General features: G+C 38.5%; 1 protein-coding gene across 11 annotated transcripts in view; it reads left to right on the plus strand.

The window, feature by feature from the left end:
- Positions 1 to 25,277, plus strand: part of MLIP (muscular LMNA interacting protein) — a 225,113-nt gene extending 199,836 nt beyond the window's left edge. For 4 of the 11 annotated variants that reach the window (XM_053914200.2, XM_045193378.3, XM_053914198.2 and 1 more), the window contains 2 exons: positions 16,268 to 16,321; positions 17,640 to 23,652. In XM_053914200.2, coding sequence (XP_053770175.1) covers positions 16,268 to 16,321; positions 17,640 to 17,672 — 87 coding nt within the window. In that variant the 3' untranslated portion in view covers positions 17,673 to 23,652. Of the gene's footprint in view, positions 1 to 16,267; positions 16,322 to 17,639; positions 23,654 to 24,977 lie in introns of those variants that run through there. The other 7 variants (XM_053914202.1, XM_053914206.1, XM_053914205.1 and 4 more) reach the window with 3 other exon arrangements.
- The last annotated feature ends 905 nt before the right edge of the window (positions 25,278 to 26,182 follow it).

A 26,182-nucleotide genomic window follows, 5' to 3' on the forward strand; every position in this document is an offset into this window, starting at 1 on the left:
TTCATCCTCTGCCTCATTTCTTTTATCTTCTACTCTCACAATCTTTGAGGTACCCCTGTCTTTCTAAGTCAACCAATTCCAGTTCACAAATTCCAGTTCTTTCAGCTAGTTCTTTCGGCCTTCCCATTTTAACTTAAGTACTCAGTTTTGTACACTTTTTCTCTATTTTAAAATCCAAACTGCATTTTCTTTGAGTGAGCACTACTACAACCCATGTAGACAGGAAGTTGTCTTTTTCCTTGTCTCCCCAGAGTCTCCGCCAATTTGCACCAGCAACAAACAAGAAAACATGTGGCCAGCCCATGAATAGAACTGGGAGGAGTGAGAACTAAGCCTTCACAACCTAGATGACTTTTCTGATCTGATGGCAGAAGAAAGGCTGGGATTTCATACTCAGAAAGGCTCTATTTACAGGGAAAGCTAGAGAGGTTTTACAGGAAGGAACAGAATCCGTATAGACAGAGAGACAGCTTTGAAGCCCGGGGAGAAAACACACAGCCATTCTAAGAACATCTTCTCTTTCAGTTTGCAAAAACTATAGTATCAGGAGGCCTAGTGGTGACTGTCATTTTACTTCACTTCTTTCACTATAGCTTTCACTTCATAGCATGAAAGGGTCATTCATTTTCTGTAGACAGACCTCCATTCTCCCTGACCAGCACCCCTCTCAGCCCTGACCATTCCTCCCACGCCCACCTGCAGCCCCCCAGGATACTATCACTATTGTTAGAGATCAGGGCAAAACTTGGAAAGAGGAAAATGTATTTTCCTATGCAGGACCATCATATGTCCTGGAGGATATATACTTTTTGAAAGAATACCAATATATGTTTTCCTATATTTTAAATTTTATTAAAAAAATAATTTTTTGAAAAAAATTTCTATAGGTCTACTAATGTAACAAATAATTTCAGTCCATAACTAAATATTTTTATAATTATATGACTTCAATTATTTTTAGTGCTCCCTTCTCATTTGGAAATATCCTATTTTGATAGTAAGTATACCTACACTTACTCTATTGATAGTGAAATGCAATTAAAAGTCCGTCTGCACAGTCCATTTTTAACAAGCCTACAGTCGCTAAATTAACTTTCTTAAAGTCATGAATTGTTTTATGCCTATAATTGGAAAAGTAATTTAGACTCTTTTAGCTTCTTTGCCTGTAAAATAGCAATAAAAGTAGGATCTCTGGCATGGCAGTGTAACCAGGACCAAGTGACGCGTGCAGGTAAAACTTCCCTGTTCCCGCTTCAGTACCCAGCTTTATATCTTTTTCAGCATGCTAGCTATTGCTTGTAGAATTTCAGTGCTGGAGTGAGAAACAATCCATCAACCTGACTAGGAGGACATTATTTTCATCTAAAATGTCTTTCCTTCCTTTGGAGCTTTCAGTGCATTCACATAGGTGTTCCCTTTAATTTGATTACTTGTTCCGCTCGGTTCCCCATAGTTAACTGTACTAATGCACTTTTTGTTTGCAGATTTTCTTCCAGAAGTTCTGTTATTTTGTGTGCATATGATTTAATTTACATAAATGCTATGTGTCACATACTTCGCTCTTTTTCTGTGTTTTTTCTTCCCTCATCTGTAATAGTAGGTTATTATGGTTTGGTTCCCAAACTCTTAATCTAGGATCTAAACTGGGCTGATTGCATCGAAATTATAAAAGAAGCTTTAGAAAAACATCAGTTTCTGAGATTCACTTAAAACTTTAAACTCAGAATTTCCACTGAACTGGATGATCTTAAAGTTTATACCTCATTGAAAATTCTATGCTTCCTCTATGAGAGCAAACTTTTCACTTTAGCTTCTTCAATTCTCTAATGATTCAGCACAAGAAATGAACTTTAGTATGAAAAATAACTTCATAAAGAAAAACTGTTTATATTGACATGTTTCTAAGAACTTGATTATAACTGCATTTCCCCTCATAAAACCCCTAATAAGTAAAAGGAAATACAACTGTTACAGACTTTGGCCAACCCAATATTTTAAGGGGTATTATCATTGCATAGTTACTCAGAGAACTGACTCCGCAAAGCTACAGAAATCCAATAAATGAATTAACACATTCATATTATGAGCATGTTTCCAATATGGGTTAAATTTTTTAGTCACTCCTCTGAAAAGAATTTTTTTTCTGAAGTTTCTTCTGATATTTTAACAGAGATGAATCAAAAAAATTTAAAGTAGACTATGACTCTACTGGAAAATCTGAAGTAAGTGTAACTTTCACGTACTGGTTCAAAGGCTGAGGAGACTGAAATAAAAATGTATTTTTCTAGTGTAATCTGTAAATATTTAGATCTGCATATGTGGACAATATTTAACAAATATATTTGAAGAATGAAGCAACATCCCTTTGAGATAAGCAGTTTATAATTGTTCCTAGTTTTAAAATGAGAAAATGAACACTAAGTGAAGTGATTTGGTTCAAGCTATGTATAATGTGGCATATTTTGCTACGTATAATGTGCACTTTTTTGCCCAAATTTTTGAGGGAAAAATAAGGATGTGCATTACATGTGAGTAGTACCTGGAATACCTTGTGTTTTGTAATTATTTGCTACATAAAATTTCTTGTACTATAATATGTTCAAAAATAAATGCTCAGATTCCTTTACAATACAAAAAAAGTATCTAAATGTAAATTTGAATTAAAAAATTAAAATGAAAAATTTCTTTTCCTGAAAGTTTGGGCCCAAAACATGGGTGTGCATTATACACGGAAGTGCATTATACACAGCAAAATACGGTAATAGCTTAATTCCTCCCAGTAACAAAGAGCAGAGGCTTTGCAACTTTTTTATTCCATCATTAGGTTTAGAAACCCTGAAGTCGGGAAGCTGACACAGATGGTCATTTATCCATTTCACAAAGACTTACTGAGTATCCCTTACTTACAAAGCACTGCGTCTGCGCCGAACATGCACTGGGAAGGAACGACGTCATAACATGAGGGGTCTTTGCTAAGTACTTATGCTGTATTTGGGAAAAAACAGAAATTAAACAAAAAGCAAAAATTCATTACTGAATGCTAATTGTGACAACTGCCGTGTGGAAGATGGTCAGGAAGGTGTGAGTGCGTATAGCAGAGGTCCTGATCCAGTCTAATGACTCAGGGAAGGTTTACAGCACCGACAGGAAGCGCAGGTTGAGGACAGGCTGAGCATTTCAGTTACAAGGAACAGCATGGGGACGGTTTTCAGGCAGTAAAGAAAAGGGACAGAGCGAGCCTGTGACAATGGAAGGAGGCCGGTGTGTCGGGGAAGCCAGAGAAATCAGGAAGTTTCTTGCCAGACAACATCTGCATCCCCGGGTATGAGTTATTGTCATTTGTGGGAACAAAGCAGGGAGTGATTTGAGGATGAGGGGTGTCACTGAAGTTTTGTAAGGAAGAAATTAATATTTAGAGAAGTAGAAAACATGCCACTTACTTTACAGATAGTATTTTATTTAAATTAAAAAAATCAGAAAGTAGGTTTCACCCTCTTTCTTTTACATATGAAGAAACTATGGCTCAGAAAGTATAATTTGTGGAAGACTGCACAAAACTGATGTAAAAGCTGATACTACACTAATTTTCCTTAAGATACTTCATCTCCTCACCCCACCCCCCCTTCCCCAAATCTAGCCATGAAGTAGCATCACCACCTTTGTCAACGTCACCGCCTGGAACTACAGGCTTTTACCTGGTCAGACAACAGTGCCAGATACCTCAGGACGAATCACCAGTGAGGCCTGCAGGTGACTTTTACTAAGAACCCGAAGACTAAAGATGCAAAGTGACACACCTGGGGCGTGTGAGGCCTTGGCAGAGCCCTGGTTTCTCAAGAACCACATGGTGCTCTTCACGTGCATCCCAGGCTCCTACCTTCTCTCAGCAACCACAGTTCCAAAGGCTGAGAGAACCACGATTCTTCTAATCCTCTGACAAAACTTACTGAAGCAGCCACATTTACAGAAAAAATTCATCTCGAATTTTGGAGGCAAAACCTTCTTTTATCCTCATTAATAATCTCTGCTGGTGTTCTGTCTACATAATTAGAAATCTTTCTGTGTGAATAAACTAAGGTAATTTATTTTCTGTCATCTCAGAGATAAACTGCCTTGCTCTTGGTTCTAAAACTTTTCTGACAACTTTTGGAGTTAATGGGAATTGGATAACTGATAACAATGTTGTGGAATAGAAAGCATTTGAGGTGGATCGAATAGGAGAAAAAGCTTTATAAACTCAGAATTGCTTTTTAATATTTAGAGATTTTTTTTCCAGAGAACCAGAACATGGGTACTATTTGCCTATGTCAAATTGTTTTCAAATTGGATGAATTTGTATAATATGTTCATAAAGAATATTCTGTTCAAAATGGCTAAATGCAAATTAATTGGACTTTTAATATGAAAAAATGAATGCCAGTGAGCAGGCATTTTAAGGCAAGCAGTTCTGAGAAATGCAGTATCAATCATATTTACTTAAGTTCTCCATGCGAGGGGAAAAAAGAGTAGCTCCTGTAAACCCCTCTCCCCACTATCCCCTCCCCACTCCCACATCATTCTTAAAATGCACTTAATTTGATCACAAACAGTTGACTTAAATTTCTTCCAGGAAACTGAGAATAATCCATGTCTTTTATATCTGCCCTTAAATTCATTTGTTGTCCTCTAGCTGAAATTTTTCATTGTAACACTTTTTAGTGAGGAGACATATACTTGGAAAAAGATGATTTTTAAAGCTCTTATAAAATAACATGTTGGTCCCTTAGAATTTATTGACCATGCTTGTGTTTTACAACCACAGAGAAAATAAGTTGCCATTCATTTGCCTCTTGTGCTGATGGAGGCACTAAGGAAAAATGAGCTCCTTGTATTTCACAGCACTCAGTGGTCCCAGGCCCCCACCCCTCCCCCATGACATGGTATCCTAGATCAATTGCCTTAGAAGCAGAGCCTGAGATAGGGGTTTAGACTTTTCTGACATATTGGGGGTGTGCTCTTCAAGAGACATCCTACAGAGGAGGGAGTCAATCCTAACTGGGAAGGGCAGAGGCTCCTAATTCATAGGCAGTGGGGTCTGGGCATAAATTGCCAAGTTATCCTCCACTGATAGCCTTTCTCAGCAAGTCATTGGCTATGGGCCACGGTGTGGGGAGAGGGTCAGGCCACTCAGCTTTAGGACTTCATCTCTGCTGAGCACGTGGTCTGAGGAAGGAGGCAATGGTGGGCTCTGACATGTCGTGGAAACCCTGATGGCAGCATTTATCTGCAAATTGAGTCTATGTACATCTACATGCATACATACGTGAAGACATACGTACACACATATAGACAGTTTACCTTGAAGCACAATTCCTTGTTTGATCTTTTAATGCTATTGCTTTAAAAAAAAGTCTTTTATATGTAGTTGTGTCACACGATTCATATGAAATTGCCCTTATTCAACAGTTCTTAAAAACATCAGTTTTATCAGTTTCAAATTCTTCAACCTAACTGTTTCTTTCACTGCTTTAATTTATTTTGTTATCCTACTATACGTTCTGTGCAACGAAAGCCATACATGCCCTCTGTCATTTACATAGTCAAGGCATCACTTATTTTGAAACTTCAGGGCATAATTTGCCTGCATTGCTTCTTCTTGTTTAATGTGGCTGTTGTTTTATCTCTTTTACTAAAATATGAACATAAAATTTTTTCAGATTGCTAAATTTTTTGAAGCTTACCCTTGTGTGACTGATTGAAATACAACCCAGACTTTTTACGTAACTCATAGAATAATAATACCCATTTGCCCACACGTAAGCCGTAGGTTCTATTTGTTCTGTGACTCAAACAGAAGTCTCTTCTGTGAACGAAAGATGTGACTGTGGGGTTGGACCCTTTCTCAGGCTGTGTGAAAATATTTAGTTAACTTCTACTGACCACTGAAACACGTTCTTAGCCCTTAAGACATTTAAATGAAGTATAAACCCCTCCTTGCTTTCAAAGTATTAGAGATTAACTGTTGAAATTTTTTAAACTTTGAGATTGTATTATTAGGAATATATGTTTATTATGGTCCTATCTTCTTGTTCATAGATTTTTTTAAACCAATATATAATGTCTTTTTTTTGGTCCTTTACAATATTTTTCTTAAATTTCATTTTAAAGATACTAAGATTGCTATTTCAGGTTTATTTTGGTTCATATTAGACAGATAAATCTTTTCCTCCTTTTATTTTCAACTTCGTATACCTTCTTGTTTGTGTGTGTCTCTCGTTGACCATATATTTTCTGATCTTACTTTTTTTAATCTTGAGAGACTTCTCTTAATGTATGAGATGATCTCATTACATGACCTTAATTTGCCCTATTATTTTACATTGCCCGTTATTATAGTTTCTTATCTCTTTTTTTCAGTTTTGTGTCCAATAGGTATGGTTTTAATTTGCTAGCTTAAAATTTATTCATTATATTTTGTTGTTATGATTTCCCTTCACTTAGGGTCCACATTCATGTTGATATACCCTTATCAATATCTTTGTCTTCTCCCAGTGACATTACTGGGGGGACCTGGAGCTCGTTCTCAGTTCTTGTCTTGCTGCAAAAGACAAATTCAAGTGAGAGACAACACTTCAATAGAAATGAGGTGGCAAGTTTATTTATGAAACACATACGAGCGCAAAGCTGCAAGCAGGCACCCAGCCAGTCTACGTGCCCCATCTATAGAGGAGATAAATTTGTAAGTTTGTTAGTAAGTGTTAGTGAGCTTGTTCAATGCACTTGAGCCAAGGCTCCAAGAGGGCACTCAGCTAATCTGAGTATGCCGACTATTGGGGTTCAGGGGTTATACACCTTAGTCAGCTTTTAGGTTCCCTCTCCTTCTCCCTCTTCTAAATCTTGGGAATAACGTACAGCTACAAACACTTTTTTTCTCAGCTAGTAAAGGCTCTTTGTCTACAGAGGCTCCCTTCCCCTGGATTATCCCCTGCTTGTGATGGTTGCAAACCTGGCCATCTTATCCCACCAGGCTCAGGACTTCGAGTTCATTGGTGAGACCTGACTTCCTTTTGTTTCCAGCCACCTGTTTTAAGTTCTTTGTTAGATTCGAACAGCAGGGGCCCTACTTTATTTTCCTGCTGGCCACTCATTTCTAGCTGCTACCTACAGTAACAGTGAGGCAAGCCCTTCGGCCCCTTCTGTTATCTACTATCACTTTGAATATGTTATGGTTGTAATTTTTTCTCTCCCATGGTCTTTCATGGAGTTAAAAAAATGGCAAGGATACTCTTCCTCAGAATATTGTATTACATGCTTTCCTACATGTTTTGCTGCATCCTACTGTATTTATTTTTCTTACTTGAGTCTTTGCATCAAGAAAGTTTTTAAGTTGGGCCTTTATTTCACCAGTATTCTGAGGCCTTTTATACCCGAGCATGTATTTTATGGCTTTCACATTTGAATGACATTTTAACAGTTTATCAAATTTTAGGTGATAAACAGTTTAGATAAATTTTGTAGTATTAAGGCATGTTTATCCTAATTTTCAAAAGAATGGAATGGCAGAAACCTGCTAACATAACAAAACCAAACACAGAGTTTTTCTATGGGCTTCCTAGCAATCAGCAAATAACCTGTCTATTTTATAGTTTAAGTTTGAATAAAGAAGTACCATGGCTATTAGGATATGTTTCTAAAAGGAACCCAGCAAGAAGTAAAAATATACAGATTTTCCAGAGAGTAGACCTTAGATGATAACAAGGCTCAAGAAAGCAAGAGTGTGAGACTCTCTCAGTAATGGCTACAATCGGAGGCCAAGTTGCAGTGGCTGGCAGGATCGTTGGGGCAAGGATAGAGTGGGGACAGGACACTGAAAGTGTCCTCATAATTTAAAGATGTGTAACACACATAATTCAGAAGTGCCTAACTCATTCCTGAAACGCAGTTTAAAACGATGTATAGGGAGATGGGTGATGGAGGAATAGCGTCCAATTCAAGGGGCACAGGGCCAGCAGACACCCTACCGGGGGCCGCCCTCCAGTCACCTGTAGACAACAGTCCTTAGCTCATATGCCTACTAACCATTTATACATCCTCTCTGTCTCCTACACCCCCTCCCCCAAACTTTCTCAAAGATGCTGGAAGTATAGTGTTAGGAGAAAACAGAGTGATGTCTGGTAGGAGGCCTCTGGAGATGGGGGGCACAGATTAACCCCACCACAATCATGCTTGTTCTTCCTCTTAAGACACACCCTTCCAAGGTTATTTATGATACATCAGCTCACATCTCTTGACACATTCCTGGGTTCTGGGATAGGTTTCTTGCAACTTGGGGTAACTGCTTGAAAATTAGGAATAGTTTGGATGGAACTAAGCGGGCTAAGAATTGAAAAATATTTATGAGGTGGAGGGTCTTAAAACAGAGTTATTTATTTTCTATTGTATATCACACTGGCATAAAATAGCTAGTACCCCTTATAGTCTGTAGAAGAGAAAGAATGGGGAGGAAAAATTGCCATCAACATTGTCTTTTGTGAAGAAAGAGACATTTGGTTTGTGATTGTGCTAGAGTATGATACTGAAACAAATTGGAAATGATATTTTGTCTGTAGTACTCAGCAACTAATGTCTCCTTAAAGGATAGGAGGAAGAAAGAACAACAAATATACTTCCTTGTCAATTCCAATTTCAGTTTCTGAAATTTATTCTGCGGTCTAAAATGGTATTGGAATATAGATTCTGCTACATTTTCATTACAGCTGGGGAACTGTGCAGTGAAAAAAGTGAATGGTGTAGTTAATCCCCTTGGGGAAGTGGTTTTCTAGTTGAGAAAGAAGCAACTGCAGAGGAAAAAATGTGAGTACATATATAGGGATGTGGTTTGTTTTTTAAACAGGCTGAACGCAAAGTAGATGGGAAAAAATAATTCCATTACACTGTCCTTCATTTATTTTTTAAAAAGATTTTATTTATTTATTCCTAGAGAAAGGGGAAGGGAGCGAGAAAGACAGGGAGAGAAACATCGACGTGTTAGAGATACATCAATCGGTTGCGTCCAGCACACACTGTGCCCGGAGACCAGGCCCACGACCCAGGCATGTGCTCTGATGGGGGAATCAAGTGGGCAGCCCTCTGCTTTTTCGGAACAACACCCAAGCAACCGAGCTACAGCAGTCAGGGCTCCGTCACTCTGTCCTTTAGGCGGTGGTCTTTGGGGGAGAGAATTCTAACACGTCCCAAGCTCTGTGCCTCTGGAAGGCAGAAGAAAGGTCAAGAATAAAGTAGCATAATTTGAGAATTTTTAGCCATATCTCAAAAGACTTTTTACAAAGATCAGAGCAGAAAATTCTTGTTTTCTTACTGGTATTAGACTAGCATTAATTAAGCTTACTGGGACTTTGACTGCAGTGTAATAATAGTGATGACCGACAGTTAACAGCAAGTTTTCTGTAGGTTTAAAAAATGATTAACAAGTACCAAATTCCAACTGAGTATATGATAGTACTCAGGGAATATGCAAAGGAATGTTGTGAAATTTAATAGTGTTTATAAACTTTCCTGCAAGGAGCTGGTGGTACAGCTAAGAGCTGATAATAGGGATCCCAGGTAAGATTCTATGTAGAGTTCATTTTTCCTGTTGCTATAGACATTGCATCTACCTCTGCCATGGCTCATTGCAGGAGACTCCTAGAAGAAAGAACCTTTTCTCTAAACAGTGTTATTTATCGGTCAACTGATTTTTGCTGAAGCATCACGGATTCATGGAGTTATCTAAGTGGACTAGGAACTGGAACTCATCCAGTTAGGGCCCAGATTTTAAAAGCCAGGACACTGAGGCCCAGAGACAAAGTGACTTTCCCCCTGTCACCTAGGGAGTTAGTGGCACCAACAAAATCTTAAAATCACCAAAAATAGGTGCTGTACCTGTAACTTCTAAAAATAAATATTTCATCTATCGGTGGTCTGTAATGTTTAAAAATATTTCAGGCTAATGCAGATGAAACCTGTACGACACATGGGTGGGAGTAGCGTATTTGTGATTGCCACTAAAAGCAGCTTTTCCCTCGTAGCCCATCTCATGAGCTGTTTTCATTAAGGAAAAACTCAGAGCACTGCCCACATTTTGCTCCAAGGCATAGAATCTTCAGTGATGAAGTCAATCAGCTAGTTTCTGGGGCAAGGATGCTAAGATATGATGGGCCTTAGCCTCCAGCAGCTTACAACCATTCGGTTAGTGAGACAAACTCCTATTTAACAGCCTTCCTTGATTTAATAAGCGTTTCCAAGGCTTACTCCTTTGCTTCCTAAGTGGAGTTGATGCGTGCCAAATGCCTACACGATAGTCCTGCAGCCCCAGTTCCTGACATTCTGAGACTTGTTTTGCCCATTCACTCTGAATTTTCTCCCTGTCTTCCCCTCAGTCTGTCATTTCTGTTCAGCTGCGAATCCCACATGCATTCTCTGGTCCCCGGTGATGCTATCAGGAGATTTATCCTTTACGTTCCAGCCTCTCGGGAAACGATTCCTTCATCCTTCTAGATTGGGTCAGATGTATCTGTTATGAACATAGCACTTTGAACTTTTGCTTCAGGACACATTATTTTGTGTTTGTTTCTGGATATTTCTGATTTTTATAATTGCTTGTATTTTGCCATGGATGATGTGCACCCATGTTTTTGGCCCAAACTTTCAGGAAAAAAATCTTGTTAATTTTTTTAATTCAATTGTTTATTTATTTATATTTAGAAACAAAATCGATTATTGTTTTTCAGGGTATTATTTTGCATACAGATATTATTACTGCTTTCTAGAGTCACACTTAACACATAAGCATAAATAAAAGAATTAAGACCATTTATATAGATATGGAATTAGTACTACCCATGTATAATGTGAATCCTTATTTTTCCCTCAAAATTTTGGGCAAAAAAGTGTACATTATACATGACTCACTATGGTAACACTTGTCTCTCCAAGGGCAGGGATAATGGGCGTTTGTTCACTGACATCTAGCAAAGTGCCTGGGACATGGCAGGCATTTAATAAAAGAAATTGTGCTAAATTATTTAAACAGGCAATTGCAATACCACATAACTAATTAGGACATATTTGATGTAGTGAATTTTAGTTGTGAACAAATAAATATTTTTAAAGCATCACCTGCATCTGTTCATACAAAAGTGTTGTTTATGGCCTCACTGTTAGAAATGCTTGAGGAATAGAGGCAGGAGGAACCAGATGATATGATCCAAGTGCCTTTATTTGATGCTGTGCTTACAGGCGGGCTGAGTCTGGGCCGACTGCAGCCCTGGGGGAGGCGAGAATGGGGTTTTAAAAAGAAAAAGCGCTGGGTTTGTGGGGGAATACGGGGGGGGGGCTTAGTCTCTTGCTCTTCTGGGCAATTGCCTCAGGGTTCAGGATGTGAGCCAGGACAATGGTAGGTAAAGGGCCAGCCTGTTCCCAGGTACAGGAAGATCAGTCTGACCACCAGCCATTATGGCTGGCATCAGATGGCTATTGTGGGAAATGGGAGAGAGTTTCGATTAAGCTGTGGGCTACCAATTGAGTTGGGATACCTGAGTGATGGGCATTCCAGGGGGTTGGAGAACTGGCCTGACCCTTTCACTCACTACTCACTGCCTATGGTAGCAGTAGCGTCAGTTGAGAGTCCCTGAGAAATGCAGATACTCAGACCACTCTCCAGACTTGGTGTGTCAGAATCTGAAATTTGTAAGACTCCCTGGGTACTTCCTCCCGGGCACTGGTGTATGCTGCAAATCAGGGACTCAAAACCCCAGTGTTCTGGTAGGCTGGACTCCCTACATGACGAAGTAAGCCGGCTATTTATGTGTGCACATGATAATAGGTTTGCTCTGACCCTTGGCCTCCTCTCAGCAGGCAGGTGGGGCTGTGTTGACACGGAGATTATTAGCTTCATGGAACGGGGCAGGCTGGCACACAGAGCAAGATGGCAGTGAGACCTTCGAGCAGTTCAAGAGAAGCACAGACTTGCAGATACCATCTGTGAACTCAAACACTGACGACAAAGGCCTGTGTAAAGCAGAAGGACTGTGAGGGTCAAAGAGGGCACACATGTGTGACAGACAGTTCTGGTTCAGAGGTCTGTAGTTTACAGAGTTTTGTATGAACGAGGAGGCTTTTAGGAATGCAGGAAACACTTCCCGACTCTGCACTGATACAGACAGACTTTAATTCTGCAAGTGAGAAAACGCTCTGTTTCCTCCAGTCATTCCATTCTTTCTTTTTCTTTAATTTATTCATTCGGTACTCAGAAAACTCTGTGCTGAGGGGACCCTGTGCAGGTGCAGAAGACTAAAGATGAATAACTTGTAATCTACATGATTTCCCATGGCTGACATCTCATAGCAATTACCTTATATATCATGAAACGCGATATTTTATGTAGGAATTGCTACAGTAATTTGTCATGTCTCTTTTGAGAGATATCCTTAAGAAGGTTTCACTCTAGCTTGAGTAGTTCACAAATCTAGGTGGGGAGGCAGAAGTAGAAGGTACAGCTTATGTAGACAAATAGAGTAAAGGAGTTTGAACAAAAGGTTGTGGTTCAGCAAACAAAACAATCCCAAATAGTGTGTGTAGCACCCTTGACGATTTAAAAATGTTAACGTTTCTTGCATCACTTCCCCAGCTTCATCATTTCTGGCAGACAAGAAAACCTACTTCATCTTCATGCAGTAAGAAGGGAGAGCTATTTCACAAAGGCTAGAGCTTTGAATTCTGTGTCTCAGGTAGATCAGAGACTTTATTAAGTGATTTAGCCACATTTTGCCTACCTCCTTTTCTTCTAGTTGTAGGGTTTTCATTTCTCTAGTTGGTTTGAGGGAATTTTATCTTTGTCAGACAAGCTCCTGTTACATCTGGAGAAGCAGTGACATTTACAGGAGAGCCTCACACTGGTGACAAACGTTTCAAAAAGCTTTATATTCATTTAGTTCGTGGCAGCTGTGATCAAGTGGAATAAAAATCAACTGAACGTTTTATTCAAATACCACTTGATGATCCCACAATGGTGAGTGAGCAAAGGTCTAATTAGTCCCTTACACAGTTATCTGGGACTGAAGTCTCCACCCAGGATCATAGTATCTTTTGTCTTATTTCATCTGAGCTTTCTCTTTCATACACCCTTCGATGTTGAATAATGACTTGATGAAAAAATTAGTAACTTTTTATTTATTTTTTTGAGACCAGACACTCATTTGTTCTCCAGAACACCAAATAAACAGGGTTAGAAGATTCTCTTTGTCCTTCAGTATTCGCCCACTCTGTGTGTATATTCTCTTCATGTAGATAGCCAGCCTTTCACATATATACAATTTATTTTAATGTTTTTGGTTTATCATTTCCATTCTGACTGTGAGAGCATTTTCACATCATTTTTAGTTTTTCTCCCAACTTAACATATTTAGTCCTCTTACGTTACAAAATCTCTACATTCAGCAGAGATATCAACATTCAACATTATTTCTTTTTTGTGTTGTTCAGTTACAGTTGTCCCACTTTTTCCCTGTTACTTTTCTCTGCCCCACCCACCACTCTGCTCCCACAGTCTTATTTCTTTCCAGCGTTCCCCAATTTTTCTTTCCTAATCAACAAAAACCAACGTGTCTAACCTCACTAATCCTAAACAGTAGGGAGGCCTTCCGTCACCCAGAAAAACTTGAGTCTATGCTCTTCTCTAAGGCAATGCTTTAATTTAAACCTTTTTCTTCATTCTCTCTCTCTGATGAATTAAACATCTTCCAATTTTCTCCCCATCCGTATTTTGTACTTTAGCTGTGTTGACTTTTTTTTTTTTTGAAATGAAGATCTAATCACACATGCCCCTTTGTCGCTTAGAATAGTTCAAAGGCTTCTCACCGCCTAGAGAATGAAGCTCAGCCTCTTTCTCTGACATACAGGCTCCATTGTACTGTGTCTCCTGCATGACCTTTCATAGCTATGCAGCCACCCCTCACGTGCTTTTTATCTCTGAAAGGGACGCTCTTGCCTTTAGCGCGTGGCTTTTCCTTTTGCACAATGGTACACACATCACTCCCTTCCCCTGTCTCCCCTTTCCCCATCTCCTGAGTCTCCTTCCCGGGGACATACTGCCACTTCCCACTCACTTTGAAAGCACAGTCTCTGGACACTGTAAACTTAGATTCTAATCGTGGATGTGCCACTTCCTACTTCTGAGCTTTCGTAAGTTATTCTCCTTTCAGTTTTAGTTTCCTCATCTGTGACACAGGGTGAAATCAGTGCTCCTCTCACTACGTTGTTTTGAATTTATCCTGTGAGAACTTATTAAATGATTATGACTAAATCCATCAATAATATCACATGTTATTTAGTGTTTTTGGTCAGCTAGAAGATAATAAAAAGATCATAAATAGAAAAAAAAAGCATTACAAAGCCAAATATAAATGATTTGGGGATTATCAATTAATTAGAATCAGTCATTTTTGTTCCCTTTTGTTGATTAGGATGATTAACACATAGTTTTTGAAATTTAAGATTAAAATGAAATAAATTTAAAAGAATAAATACCTGTAGTGAAAAGAAAGAACGGAATGTAAAAGTAGCTATGACATAATTACTCAATTGCTTTTCTAATCTCAGTAAGTATTTTATTGGGAGTGTTCCAATGTTTTCCAATTTCAGAGTATTTATCCTATCCTGTCTTAGGAGACTAGGAGAATGAAAATTTGACATTGTGCTCCGATGAGTCATATAATTACCATACCACTTAGCCTAGGTATGCTGAAAATTCGGCTCTCTCCTGGACCAATTACCCGGGTCCGAGGTTTGCAGTAGCTCATAGGGTCTGATCTTAAGCCAGGCAGCAGGGGATCCTGAAGAACAGGAGAGAATAGGTGCTTTCAGCTGATTTCTGGAATGTTATTTAGATCTCTAGTTGGCTCAGGAGTCAGATTATACTTCTATTTAAAGCAGTGTGGTCTCAGGTAGTGAGAAGGAGTCCTGATGTCATACCCAGAGGATTTCATAGTTGGGGACAGAGTGTGATGGCCGCACTTAGTGAAGTTACAGGTTTACAGAAGAGCAGGCTCCATTCCTGAAAATATGCCAGAACAGAGGGGAGTCTGAGGAACGGTGAGGGCTGTTTCCTTGGTCTCCTTGATAGTCAGTGTTGACACTCTCCTGCGCGATTGTTTCCTGATTTTCCAGGGTAATAGAAGAAACGGGGAATGTTTTTGGCAAAATGGGTATGCTGGTCACCTTAAAGTTGGAATGAGGAGATGTGGTAAAAAGAAAAAAGAATTAATAGATTTATTACAAATGATCCCTCTTTTTGCCTCTCGTTGTGCGTGCGTGTCCCTCACTCGGTCTCTTCCTCTTGTGTGTCTAGGACCTTCTACATTAACAGGGTTAAGTGCATGTATAGTGCTCGGAAGACCCATGGAATAATAAAAACTCTATATACCGTATTTTCGGACCATAAGACGCACCTAGGTTTTAGAGGAAGAAAATAGAAAAAACAATTTTGAAGCAAAAAATGCGGTAAAATATTTAGTAACATACATCACATAGTATTTCACCAATGTAAATGTAAACTACATGCGAACTATAAGATGCACCCCACTTTTCCTCCCAAATTTGGGGGGGGAAAGTGCACCTTATACTCTGAAAAACATGGTAAGCAGAAGAACCTCCCTTCTGTTAGAGTGTCACTATGTCGTACACCACATTATAATTACATCATCTGGGAAGATTGCAGTGATTATGAAGTCCCTTGTGTATTGAGATTATTAACGTTGACAATAATACACAATACTTCCCATGCCAAGTAAGCATTTACAGCTCTAGATACATCTGCATTTACTGTGGGTCTGAGCATGATTTATTTCTTTTGCTTTGGAATTTTTCAATTTGAGGCCTATTGTGAGAGTTGACACATAAATACAGCTTTGTTTTCTCTTTGTAATATCTGTCAATGAGTTTTAATAATTCATTAATTCAACAAACATTTAATAACTGTCTATGCTGTGGGCCAAGCACTGTTAGAGTTTACGTGGAACAGAAAAACAAGTAAGATGTGGGCCTATGCTCCAAGTATTCACCATCTGCTAAGTATTTTTCTTTCCTCGTTTTTAATAACAATCCAATTTGAATGTTTATACTTGGTAGAATCTACTATGATCAACAATAGTATACTTTATGCCATTGTTTAGCTATCTATTTAAATGAAATTTAATCATTATTTCTTCTCACTTCTACCCTTCATCACATCCTGGGCATCTTTCCTATGAAGCTGAATCATCCAATGGTGGCTATTCCTGAACATGAAGCTCTTGACTCCAAAGAGGTAAATGCAAGATACAATTGGAGATTTCATTGTCCATCCATATCCATGTAATATTAGGTTGTAGGAATACACTAATGCTATTTAAAAAATATTAATGCAATTGTGGGGTTTTTAAAAGAAAGACTTAACTGGCCCAGTTTGTGTTTGTTAAGGAGAACCTGATAGCTAAGTGAATTTTTGCTGCTTCTCAACGTGGAAGGTGGTGTTAGAGGTTCTCATGCAGGTAGCACCTCCGTCACAAACTAACTCCTTCTATCCTGACTGTCTTTGTGATTTTCTCTTTGGATTCATTGTGAAGCCACTGGTGCCTTTTTTTTCGGGAGGGTCCGTAGATGTCCCCCAATACTTACAGTGTATCTGCTGAGTCAGAGGTCTCAGTATCTCATGGTATCTCAGTTTCCAGTCCCCCACGTGAATTTCGCATGTGGCAAGTAGCATACAGACAAAAGTGTGCCAGCTCAAATGCAGCCTATAAATTTCATGTAAATGCTTAGAACTTTGAAAGACCAAAAAAATACATTTTTAAAGACTCATTTTTATTTTTGTTAATAACCCAGAAAAAATTCTGTAAATTTTTTTAAAATTTTGTGTTAATCAACAGCAACAATAATTGAACAATGCTTTCTCCTTCTACATCCTCTCAGGCAAAGTGATAAATGTGAAAACAAAAATAACTTTTTAAAATAACTTTTTAAGAAAGGAACCAGTGAGCTCACCCACCCAGTTCAGACACCCTCACCAATGAGCCACGCTCAGTTTCACAGCCTCCAACTTTAAGGGGAGAAAAGCCTAGTACAAAAGAAGTAGAAATAACAAAATTCCAAATAGAATCTGAATATTTTTCCTAAAACATCTTTTCCACAATTTGGGGCATATCATTCAGTTTTCATAAACTGACATCTTATTTCTGCACATTTTAAAAGCTTTACTGTCCAACACCAACATGCCTCTCAATTATAACATTAGTCATTAGAACAGATAAGGTGTGTTAAGAGTAGGTGTGGATTTATATACTTGGTTACATCTCTGATTTTTAAAAAATAGGATTACTGGTTCAATGAGTATAAACTTATGGAAATTTTTGATACATATAGCCAAATTGCATTCCTGAAAAACTGTAGCGGTTCATCCTACCAGAAGTCTGTTGTAATTAATACCTGTGTCTCATGTATACTTGTTGCATTGAGAATTATTATAATTGCCAATTTATTGAGAGCTTACTGTATGTTAAAACATGTTATGCACTTTATATGCGTTATCTTACTTAATCTTCACCAAACATTGTAAGTTAAGCACTATTATTATTCCCATCTTACAGATGAGGAAACTGAGGCTGAGGGAAATCAGCTAAAGCCACATAGCTGGACAGTGCACGATCAGGAGCCCAGACTGACTGCCTGAAGCCTGTGCTGTTGAGCACTCTGCCATACCCTATCTAGCTCTCTATCTTCATCTAAACTTCGCTCTGTGTTATCTAAACCTGTTTCCCTTTTAAAATCACATTTTAAAGAATTTGCCATATAAAAGGAGAAATTATATTTTGTTTTAATTTGCACTTTAAAGTTCTGTATTTTCTGTTACTTTTGTCTATTTTCTTCTACATTAAGTTATGAATTTATCTACTGGTATGGCGATATTTTTCCTATGGCATTGTAAACTCCCTTTAAATATTAAGGATATTAACTCTTTGTCAAATGTGCTAGCTCTTTCAGTGTGATGGTGGAAAATTGTGTAATAGTAAAAAATCAGACAACTATATATGTCCAAAAAGAGAAGAATGGTGGAATAAATTTTGCATACTGCAGGTGAATGTATAAATCAAATATTCTCTTTCTTTCAAACAATAATTTTGGCTGAGGTTTATATGGGCTATTTCTATACAATAAGAATGTTTCTATACAATAATAGAGAATCAGTTGGTTGATTAAACAACAAAAGCATCCCGATGTAGTAATAAATACTGAACTAAAAGACTATGTTGAAAAAAGAATAGGGTAGAGGTAGTTTTGTAGTATTTGGCTTTTGCACCAATTGCCATAACTCTAGAGACAAAACTCAAAATTAAGCTAATGAGTAAGATTGTCAAATATGATTTGAATCTCAGACTCGAAATATATGAAAACACCATACAAGAAACTACAGTTTGAAGTTTAGCAATTGTGGGAGACGGTAAGTTAGATAATATTAGGGAATGTACATAATTAAGCAAAAGGACATTTTATGCTTCCAGTGTTCTGTATTTTACTTCTTAGTAACAGTGGCACATTTTGGAGCAATTTAACACATTTTACAGTTCCTTATGATATGTGGTCAGACTGTAATACTGATCTCTGTTTTTGTTCTTAAACCTTTTTTTGTTATTTACCTGCAAAGCATCGATCAAGAAAATGATCTGTTTTTATGTAGCAGTTCTAGTATTATGACTATGTAGCCTCAGGAGTAAAGCATTCAAGTTATAAACCCAGTACAAGTGAACAATTATGGAAGTAGCTTTCATGGGATCTCAAAATTTACCGTTTAGTTTTTCTCCCATTTTTTAAAGACAGCAGTCTGTCTTTTTTTACTACACTACTCCCATTTCTTGTGTTCCATTATTCTATTGCAGATTCTAGTTTTTTTAAATTACCTTGGTAGTTCATTTAAAACCAACAGGCCTCAGATTTATCTGATTTGACCCAATTACTGTTTTCATAATTCATATAATTTAAAATGTACATTGAAAAAAGATCTAATTCAAAACAATCCACTTATTGTCTAGTTCAGTGCTTGTCAAGTCTGGCAGAACATTAGAATCTGCTTTATAAAAGTCCCAGGAGCAGGGTTCACTTCCAGCAAATTGAATCAAGGATCTCTGGAGGTGGACAAAGACATTGGTATGTTTTCAAATCTTGGTGATTCAAAAGCACAAGAGATGAGATCCTCAAATTCTAGCTTCTTCATTGGCAGTTTAGGGAAGCCAAAAAAATCAGTTATTCAATCATAGAAACAAAAACTTGAAAGCAGGAGAATTATTTAAAAAATTAGTTTCAAGGAATGCTTTGAATTAATAGAAATTTGGGCTACACATACCTGTCTGTCAAAAAGGCTTACGTGTGCTTTAACTTGTGTAGAGTAATTTTGAGAGAGCTTTCCTGTTGAGATTCATTATAATTTATTTAGTAAAACCTAACACTTTGTTTCTGTGTTTTCTTTGTATCTGCTTTGGAAAATACTTAGGCTAAAGTTTGGCAAAGCATTTGTTGCAAGCTAAGACTGGGGGCTGGTAAATTCCAATGAATGTTTCCTTTAGCATTTTATGTGGCACTTTAAAAAAATACTTGCTCACTGTGGCTGGGACTCAGTTGGTGAGAGCACTGTCCTGATGCACCAAGATTGCAGGTTTGGCCCAGGCTGTTGTGGCTCAGTGGATTGAGTGCTGGCCTGAGAACCAAAGGGTCACAGGTTTGATTCCCAGTCAGGGCACTTCCCTGGGTTGTGGGCTAGGTCCATGGTGGGGGAGGGTGCAAGAGAGGCAACCACACATTGATGTTTCTCTCCCTCTCTTCTCCTCTCTCTAGAAATGAGTAAATAAAATCTTTAAAAAATATTGCAGGTTTGGTCCCTGGTCAGGGCACAAGAATCAACCAATAAATGCATCACTAAGTGGAACAACAAACAGATGTCTCTCTCTCTCCTTTCCTTTCTCTCCAAAATCAGTCGATAATTTTTTTTAAAAGCTTGGTCATTGATGAACTCTCATACAAGCAGATGAGATCTCAAAATAATCAATTTGACCGTTTTGGTCAGCTAGCTGATCAATTTTCAAAGCAGGTCACTTTCCCAGATTTCAATTATTCACACCAAGGCAGTAGTCTCCAAGAAGATACACAGCTAACACCATCTAATTCTGATCAAATGTCCTGCCTGACATACATGATTTTTGAATGGGCTACTTAGAAGAAAATAAATTCTTGTAGCAAAAATTACTTCTGGTTGTCTTCATCACGTTTGGTGAATTCAGCATCTCTTTGATCCACAACCACTCTATAACCCACTTCTCTTTCTGCAGGTTTAATTGTGAAAGTCCTACTGGGGAATGAGACATAAACAGACCCGCCACTTTCACATTATCTACTATGTGTGGCCCTGGGCCTGTTTTATTTTGAACTTGAGGGTCACTGATTTCCAAAAACATGATTAGATGCATTTGATTCTGACCCTTCAGATCTACTTTTTACTAATATCTCTTGAAAGCTAATCGTTCACTAGTTGCTCATAAAACACATACCTGGCAAATTCTTCTCCTGTTTTCTTATTCCTCCTCTTTGCAAATTCTGATCAACATTTAAGGGCTGGCAAAATCACAACTCTTGATAGCAAGGTCACTATGAATGATTAGCTGCTGGCTTGGTGTGTATAAGCTTTTTACTGTGCTCATTTTATTTTGAGTTCCAGAACCTCCTTTGATGCCTAAAGTTTTAATCTAATGGGACTAGTGTCTCATTCATCTATCTTTATTCTCCAGATGACAACATAAAACAGAAAAAATAAGTGACTTGTCCATGGAAGCCAGTCTCATTTTCTGGTTTGATTTAAGGGTAACAATGAAACTATCAAGAATGGGCTCACGCTGTTCCCTTCAGGCAATTACTCTAAATATTACTTCTCAAAATCAAGCTTGGATAAATCTTGAAGTGTTCAAGGTCGTAATCTTAGGCAAGAACCTGGAATATGGATATTACTAATTGCTAATTAAAAGAAGATTCATATGCTTTGATAGACAACTGGCCAGAAGACCAGGGTAAATTTGCCTTATAAAGGCATCTAATAGGGCATGTGTATTGATAGCATCTTGCCCAGGCATTCAAGTAGGCAAGGAAATATTATAATCAAGGGAAGGGCATCCCTATTGCCAGATTTGGCAGCAGTGAACCCTGACAAAGTAAATTTCCTGTGCTGTAAGACCCAGTCTGTGTTGGGGGAATATAATTAAAACAAAACTCCTCCAAAAAACCTTCTACTAAACCAGAAGTTGAATTCACAAAAGCACTAGAGAAAGAAAACAATTTTATTACTGAATAAGCATTAAACCAGAATGTGGTATGCATCACAGATAATCACTAGGAGATTAAAAAGCAGGAACAAATCTTACCCTTCATGTAGTCAAGCATAAATATACATGTTCTCAAGATAAATAATTCAATTCATTCTCCAGAAGAGGGCTTGACAGCGCATTTATTACACATTGTTTATCCTTTATCACCTGGGAAGTGAGGTGACCAACTGTGTCAGTTAATTGGCTTTTACACAAAAGGAAAAATAAACTTTTCATATCTTTATCACAGGGGGCAGTTTTACAACTTGGAGTCAGGTATCAGCTGAAGTTAGGTGTTCACCCTCTTCTCGGAAACTAGGAGACAGGGATGGTCTCTCACTTGAATGTTTACTTGGTAGTCAATCCTTGAGAAAGTTTCCTGGGTCTTAAAGCTGACAAAATGCCCATCTAATTTTCCAAACGACTTATATGCATTTGAAAGAATGGAGAATTTACTCACAGTGACTCAAGTTTTCTAAAGTAAATGCTCTAAGAACAGAGGATGGGAGATCTCTTCCCTTATTTTCCACAGGAGAATTAAGCCTCTTGTTTTTTGTTTCTATTTGTCCTTACACCTGGTTGGCAATGGGCAGAACTGAAATCTGAGAGAGTCTTACTGTGAATTAGTGAGTAAAAAGAAAGAAGCCTCACTTACTTTCTTTTCTAGGGACTTAGTTGAAGCCACAGTCGGAGCGGTTCTGAGTGGACAATTTAGGGGTCTCTCTTTAAGTCCTCTCAGTGGACTGCTGCTGGGTTTTGTAGTCTAGGGAGTCATGGCAAAGCTGAGCAAAAGCAGGAGCTGGAACGACTTCCACCCTCTGTGTGCTGGTTTTTCAAGACAAACAAACAACATGAGATCCATGTAATAACTATCTGGAGCTCGGCTCCTCCAGACATTAAATATTTTTGACTCCAGGTTCAACGCTGTGCTCTCTAGAGTCCATTCTACCTGCATTCTCTATCACAATGTCTTTCTAGGACCTTAATTACTGAATGCTCTATTGCGTCTGGCTTATGGACAATATGTTCTAGTGCTAGATTTTGTGTCTTTACACCAAAGTTAGTGGTTATGTAAATGTCCAAAGTACTTTTAAAATCTTCCAGAAAAAAATAAGTATGTAGCAATTAATATGATACACATTTTCTGGAAATTGCCTTTTGTTCTGCATGCATGAAGTCTGGCTTTATATTTACAAGAGCACATATTTTGATCCTTTTGTTTTCGTTTGGCAGAGAAGAGTGTGTGTAGAGGGTTTTGTATTAAAAGGGGCAGAGAAGTAGTAAATGTACACCACACATTCTTTAATAAAAAATGCTTTCTGTAAAATTGACTTAAAGTTTTGCAACACTACATCACTTATTCCTCAAAGCAAATTTGAAATAAAAATATGTTTTTTGGAATTCAACTCCCTTCAAAATAATGCTTTTCTAAGTCTTAAGTTTTTCTTTATGTTTTCTTACATCCAAAAGGAACGGGTTGGTCAGCTGGCAGTGTGATGAAGTACTGAACCTGAACTGACAGGATGCTAGTCCGAATAGAAGAAGAATTTATTTCTTATTTCATTAATGACTTTCATCTTTCTTAAACATCAACCTTTGTTTTTCTCAAGTTCTTTAGCTCATTACCGATATGGAGATTGGCAAAGGAAAGTAACAAAGTTCACACATGTCTAACGCCATGACTCTGGCCGCCAGAGCGCACCGTACGCACCACTTCCAACCAGTGCCGAACGTGGCGCAGTGATCCCTCGGCTCTGCCAGGCGGCTCAGGAAGTGGGGCTGAGTTTGCCAGCCAGCTGTCAGAGGATGAACTACCTATTCCCCCTCCATCTGATCTAATTCTTCACGGAATTATAAAATCTTATATCTGAGAGAGAATTTAGAAGGCATTTAATCCAACATTTTATTTAAAGTTATAATCATGTCTGCAAGTATTTCATTATATGTCCTCTGTTTAAACTTTTCTGGTGGCAAGTCAGATACAATATATGTTTTAAGTGTCGCTAAGACAAACTAATGACTATAAGAACAACAAAAACAACTAGAAAACATTGAAAGACTAGGGCTTAATTTCAAATACTGTGGCCTTGAGCATCATATTTAATCTTTTTCAGCCTCAGTTTAATTCTCTGTAAAATGAGATCAAAGGATTAAGGTGAAGATCTACACTAATGTATACAAAGTGCTTAGCATGTAAAATATATAACACTTAATAATTGTTAGTCAAATCATGATGATTTCTTTAAGTCCCTTGTAATACTAGCTAACAACTGTTGGCACTTTCAGGAAAATCTAAATAAATGGTGGTTTTTATTTGTTAGAAAGAACAGGAGGAGATGTAATTTCATCATTTACTCTTTTCAGTTGAAACTTCAGAGAATCCCAGGTGGTGAGAGCTACAAGTCATGTATTTCCTGACTGTTCCGTTTTCCTTGGCCAGACAAATCAGTAATGGAGCTACCCCTTCATTTTAGTAGCTCTTTCTCTAACTCCTCTGTGTCATCTAACATATGCAGTTTCTTCTGAGATAATACAGGATGTATCAATGTCTGACAATCCTAGGCTGCCACTTGGCCATTGTCAGGCTTCCTGTCTGCTTTACTCACCCCTTGCACAGGGAGAAGAAGCCCCTGTTCTTCTCCCAGCCGCTCTTTCAGACCTCTGCTTCTTCACGCTGTGACTCACTCAGCCCAGGGCAAAGCAGGGAGAGTTGCCTTCAAAGAGCAACTGACCTCTGTGATTCTCCACCTGCCATTTTGGAACACCCCATTGTCAGCCATGAGTTGGCACCGAAATAAAGTTTAGGTCACTTCTTTCCATTGGTGTCATTCTATTACATTCTAGCAGAGTAATGTTTTAGAATTAAATTTCTCTTTGGGCCTCATGTCCAATACTTTCTTTTATATTTTTGTCTTGAATTATATGATCTGCTCATACCCATTTCTATTCGATTACATTTATCTTATCTGTTCCAGACAGTCAACCACTATCAAATAGAAACACATAGAGATTGGATGGATAAATACATTATTACAATCACTGTCCTACCACATAACTGTATTATAAAGCCAATTGAATCAATATATGAAAAAAAGGCAAGAGGTCTTTTGTAGTGTTTCATTTTGCAAACGATGGGACTTAATTCAATCCCAATTCACTTTACCCCCTTGTTTTATAGCTTATGTTTTAGGGAATGATGCAGTGAATGCTAAAAGATAGGGAAGGCAGCTGCCAAGTGGTGGAAAGGTGAGGGGCTGTGGGTGGGATGTGGCATGTGGCAATGCTGTTCCTGGCCCTTCAGAGCTAAGGTAACCCTCTGCAGGAGGCCAGGTTGGCTCTCCTGGGCTCTCAAGAGACCAGAGTCTGATGTGAAGCTAAGCTGCATATCTTTATTATGCCATTAGTTGGGTAACAAGAAAATAGCTACCAGAGAAAAAAATAAACACAATTTTTTTTTACTCTAGACCATTTTCCAAAAATATGAAATGCTATGCCTAAATGTTAATGTACAAGTTTTGGGGTATATTTTTTAAAAAATAAATATTTATCTTCATCATTTGACTATTTTTTCTTATTTTTCAGCAATGAAGTTGGAGCAGAAGCTAAAATCCCAGGCTGCGCTAAAGAGTTTTGTAATGCTGGTGCTAATTGTTTACTAGATTTAACTTTTACTTCTTCAGTATTAGTGTTCCCATTAGCAGTGCAGCGGTGGAACTAAAAAAAGGTTTCTTGCACGCACATAACATTTCAGTACTCAATAACACCCAGATTTACTTACAGCTTCTCGCACCACTAATAGAGTCTTTAATGCCTTCTGTTAAGCTGACAGCAATACTAAGGTGTCCCTGTATTTGGAAGTAAAATAAAGAAGAACTGTGGGTAAATAGAACAATGGTTGTGACTGTTTTTCAATATGTTTTATTTAATGCATAATTACTTACTGAATCAGGTTTTAGTCCCCTTTTGCTTTTTCTTTCTTTTTTTTACATGCAAAGAAAAAGAACAGCTTTTTTAAAAAAAATGAGGCTCTGCATGCTTTCCGGAGACATTCATACTGAGGGGTTCGTTGGAGAGATCTTGGACGTGAGGAAGTTGGTGTTTTGCAAAACACTGTTTTCCTGTTCTGTTGGGTCTGCGCTGCAGGACAGGCTATGTCGCGGGGGCAGGCCGCTGATGGTGAGCATGGTGCCATGGCAGAGTCTCCAACAGTGCCCCGTGATTCTTGTGAAGGCTCTCTCAGAGTCAGCCCGTGCTCAAAATCCTGTGATCAGCAAAGACCATGGAGCACACCCACACTGTGATGCCAGTCCCAGGGGCCCACCTGCCAGCACACATGATGCGCATGTCCTGGCCGCGCTCAGTTTTGCCCAGTCATCACCCCAGTAGCAAGCCCAGCCCGGAGGCCTCGGACAAGGCACACTAAGGAAGAACCCCCTGCACTTCTGACAGTGTGCTCCTGGTAGCAGAGGGGACTTAGTGATGGCCGATTTACTTACCCTCTGCACATAACCCTCGATCCCCTTGAAGTCAACACTGTCTGAGTCATAGCTCCCTCAGACCACTGCTTGATCACTCCATCGTCCCGCTCAGGGGAAAGCACGCGGAGTTGTCTACAGAAGAGTGACTATCCTTCATTCTCTACCCATCGTTTTGGGGTGTTTCATTGCCAGTTGTCAGTTGGTACCAGGAAATGTAAAATTCTCATCATCTTCTCAATTAGTGGGTGAAGAGCCATTGAGTCTTAGGAAAGTTCTCTGCTCATCTCTCCTCCCCCAAATAAAACTTCT

This window comes from Desmodus rotundus, chromosome 11 (genome assembly GCF_022682495.2).
Source record: "Desmodus rotundus isolate HL8 chromosome 11, HLdesRot8A.1, whole genome shotgun sequence".
Lineage (NCBI taxonomy): Eukaryota > Metazoa > Chordata > Mammalia > Chiroptera > Phyllostomidae > Desmodus > Desmodus rotundus.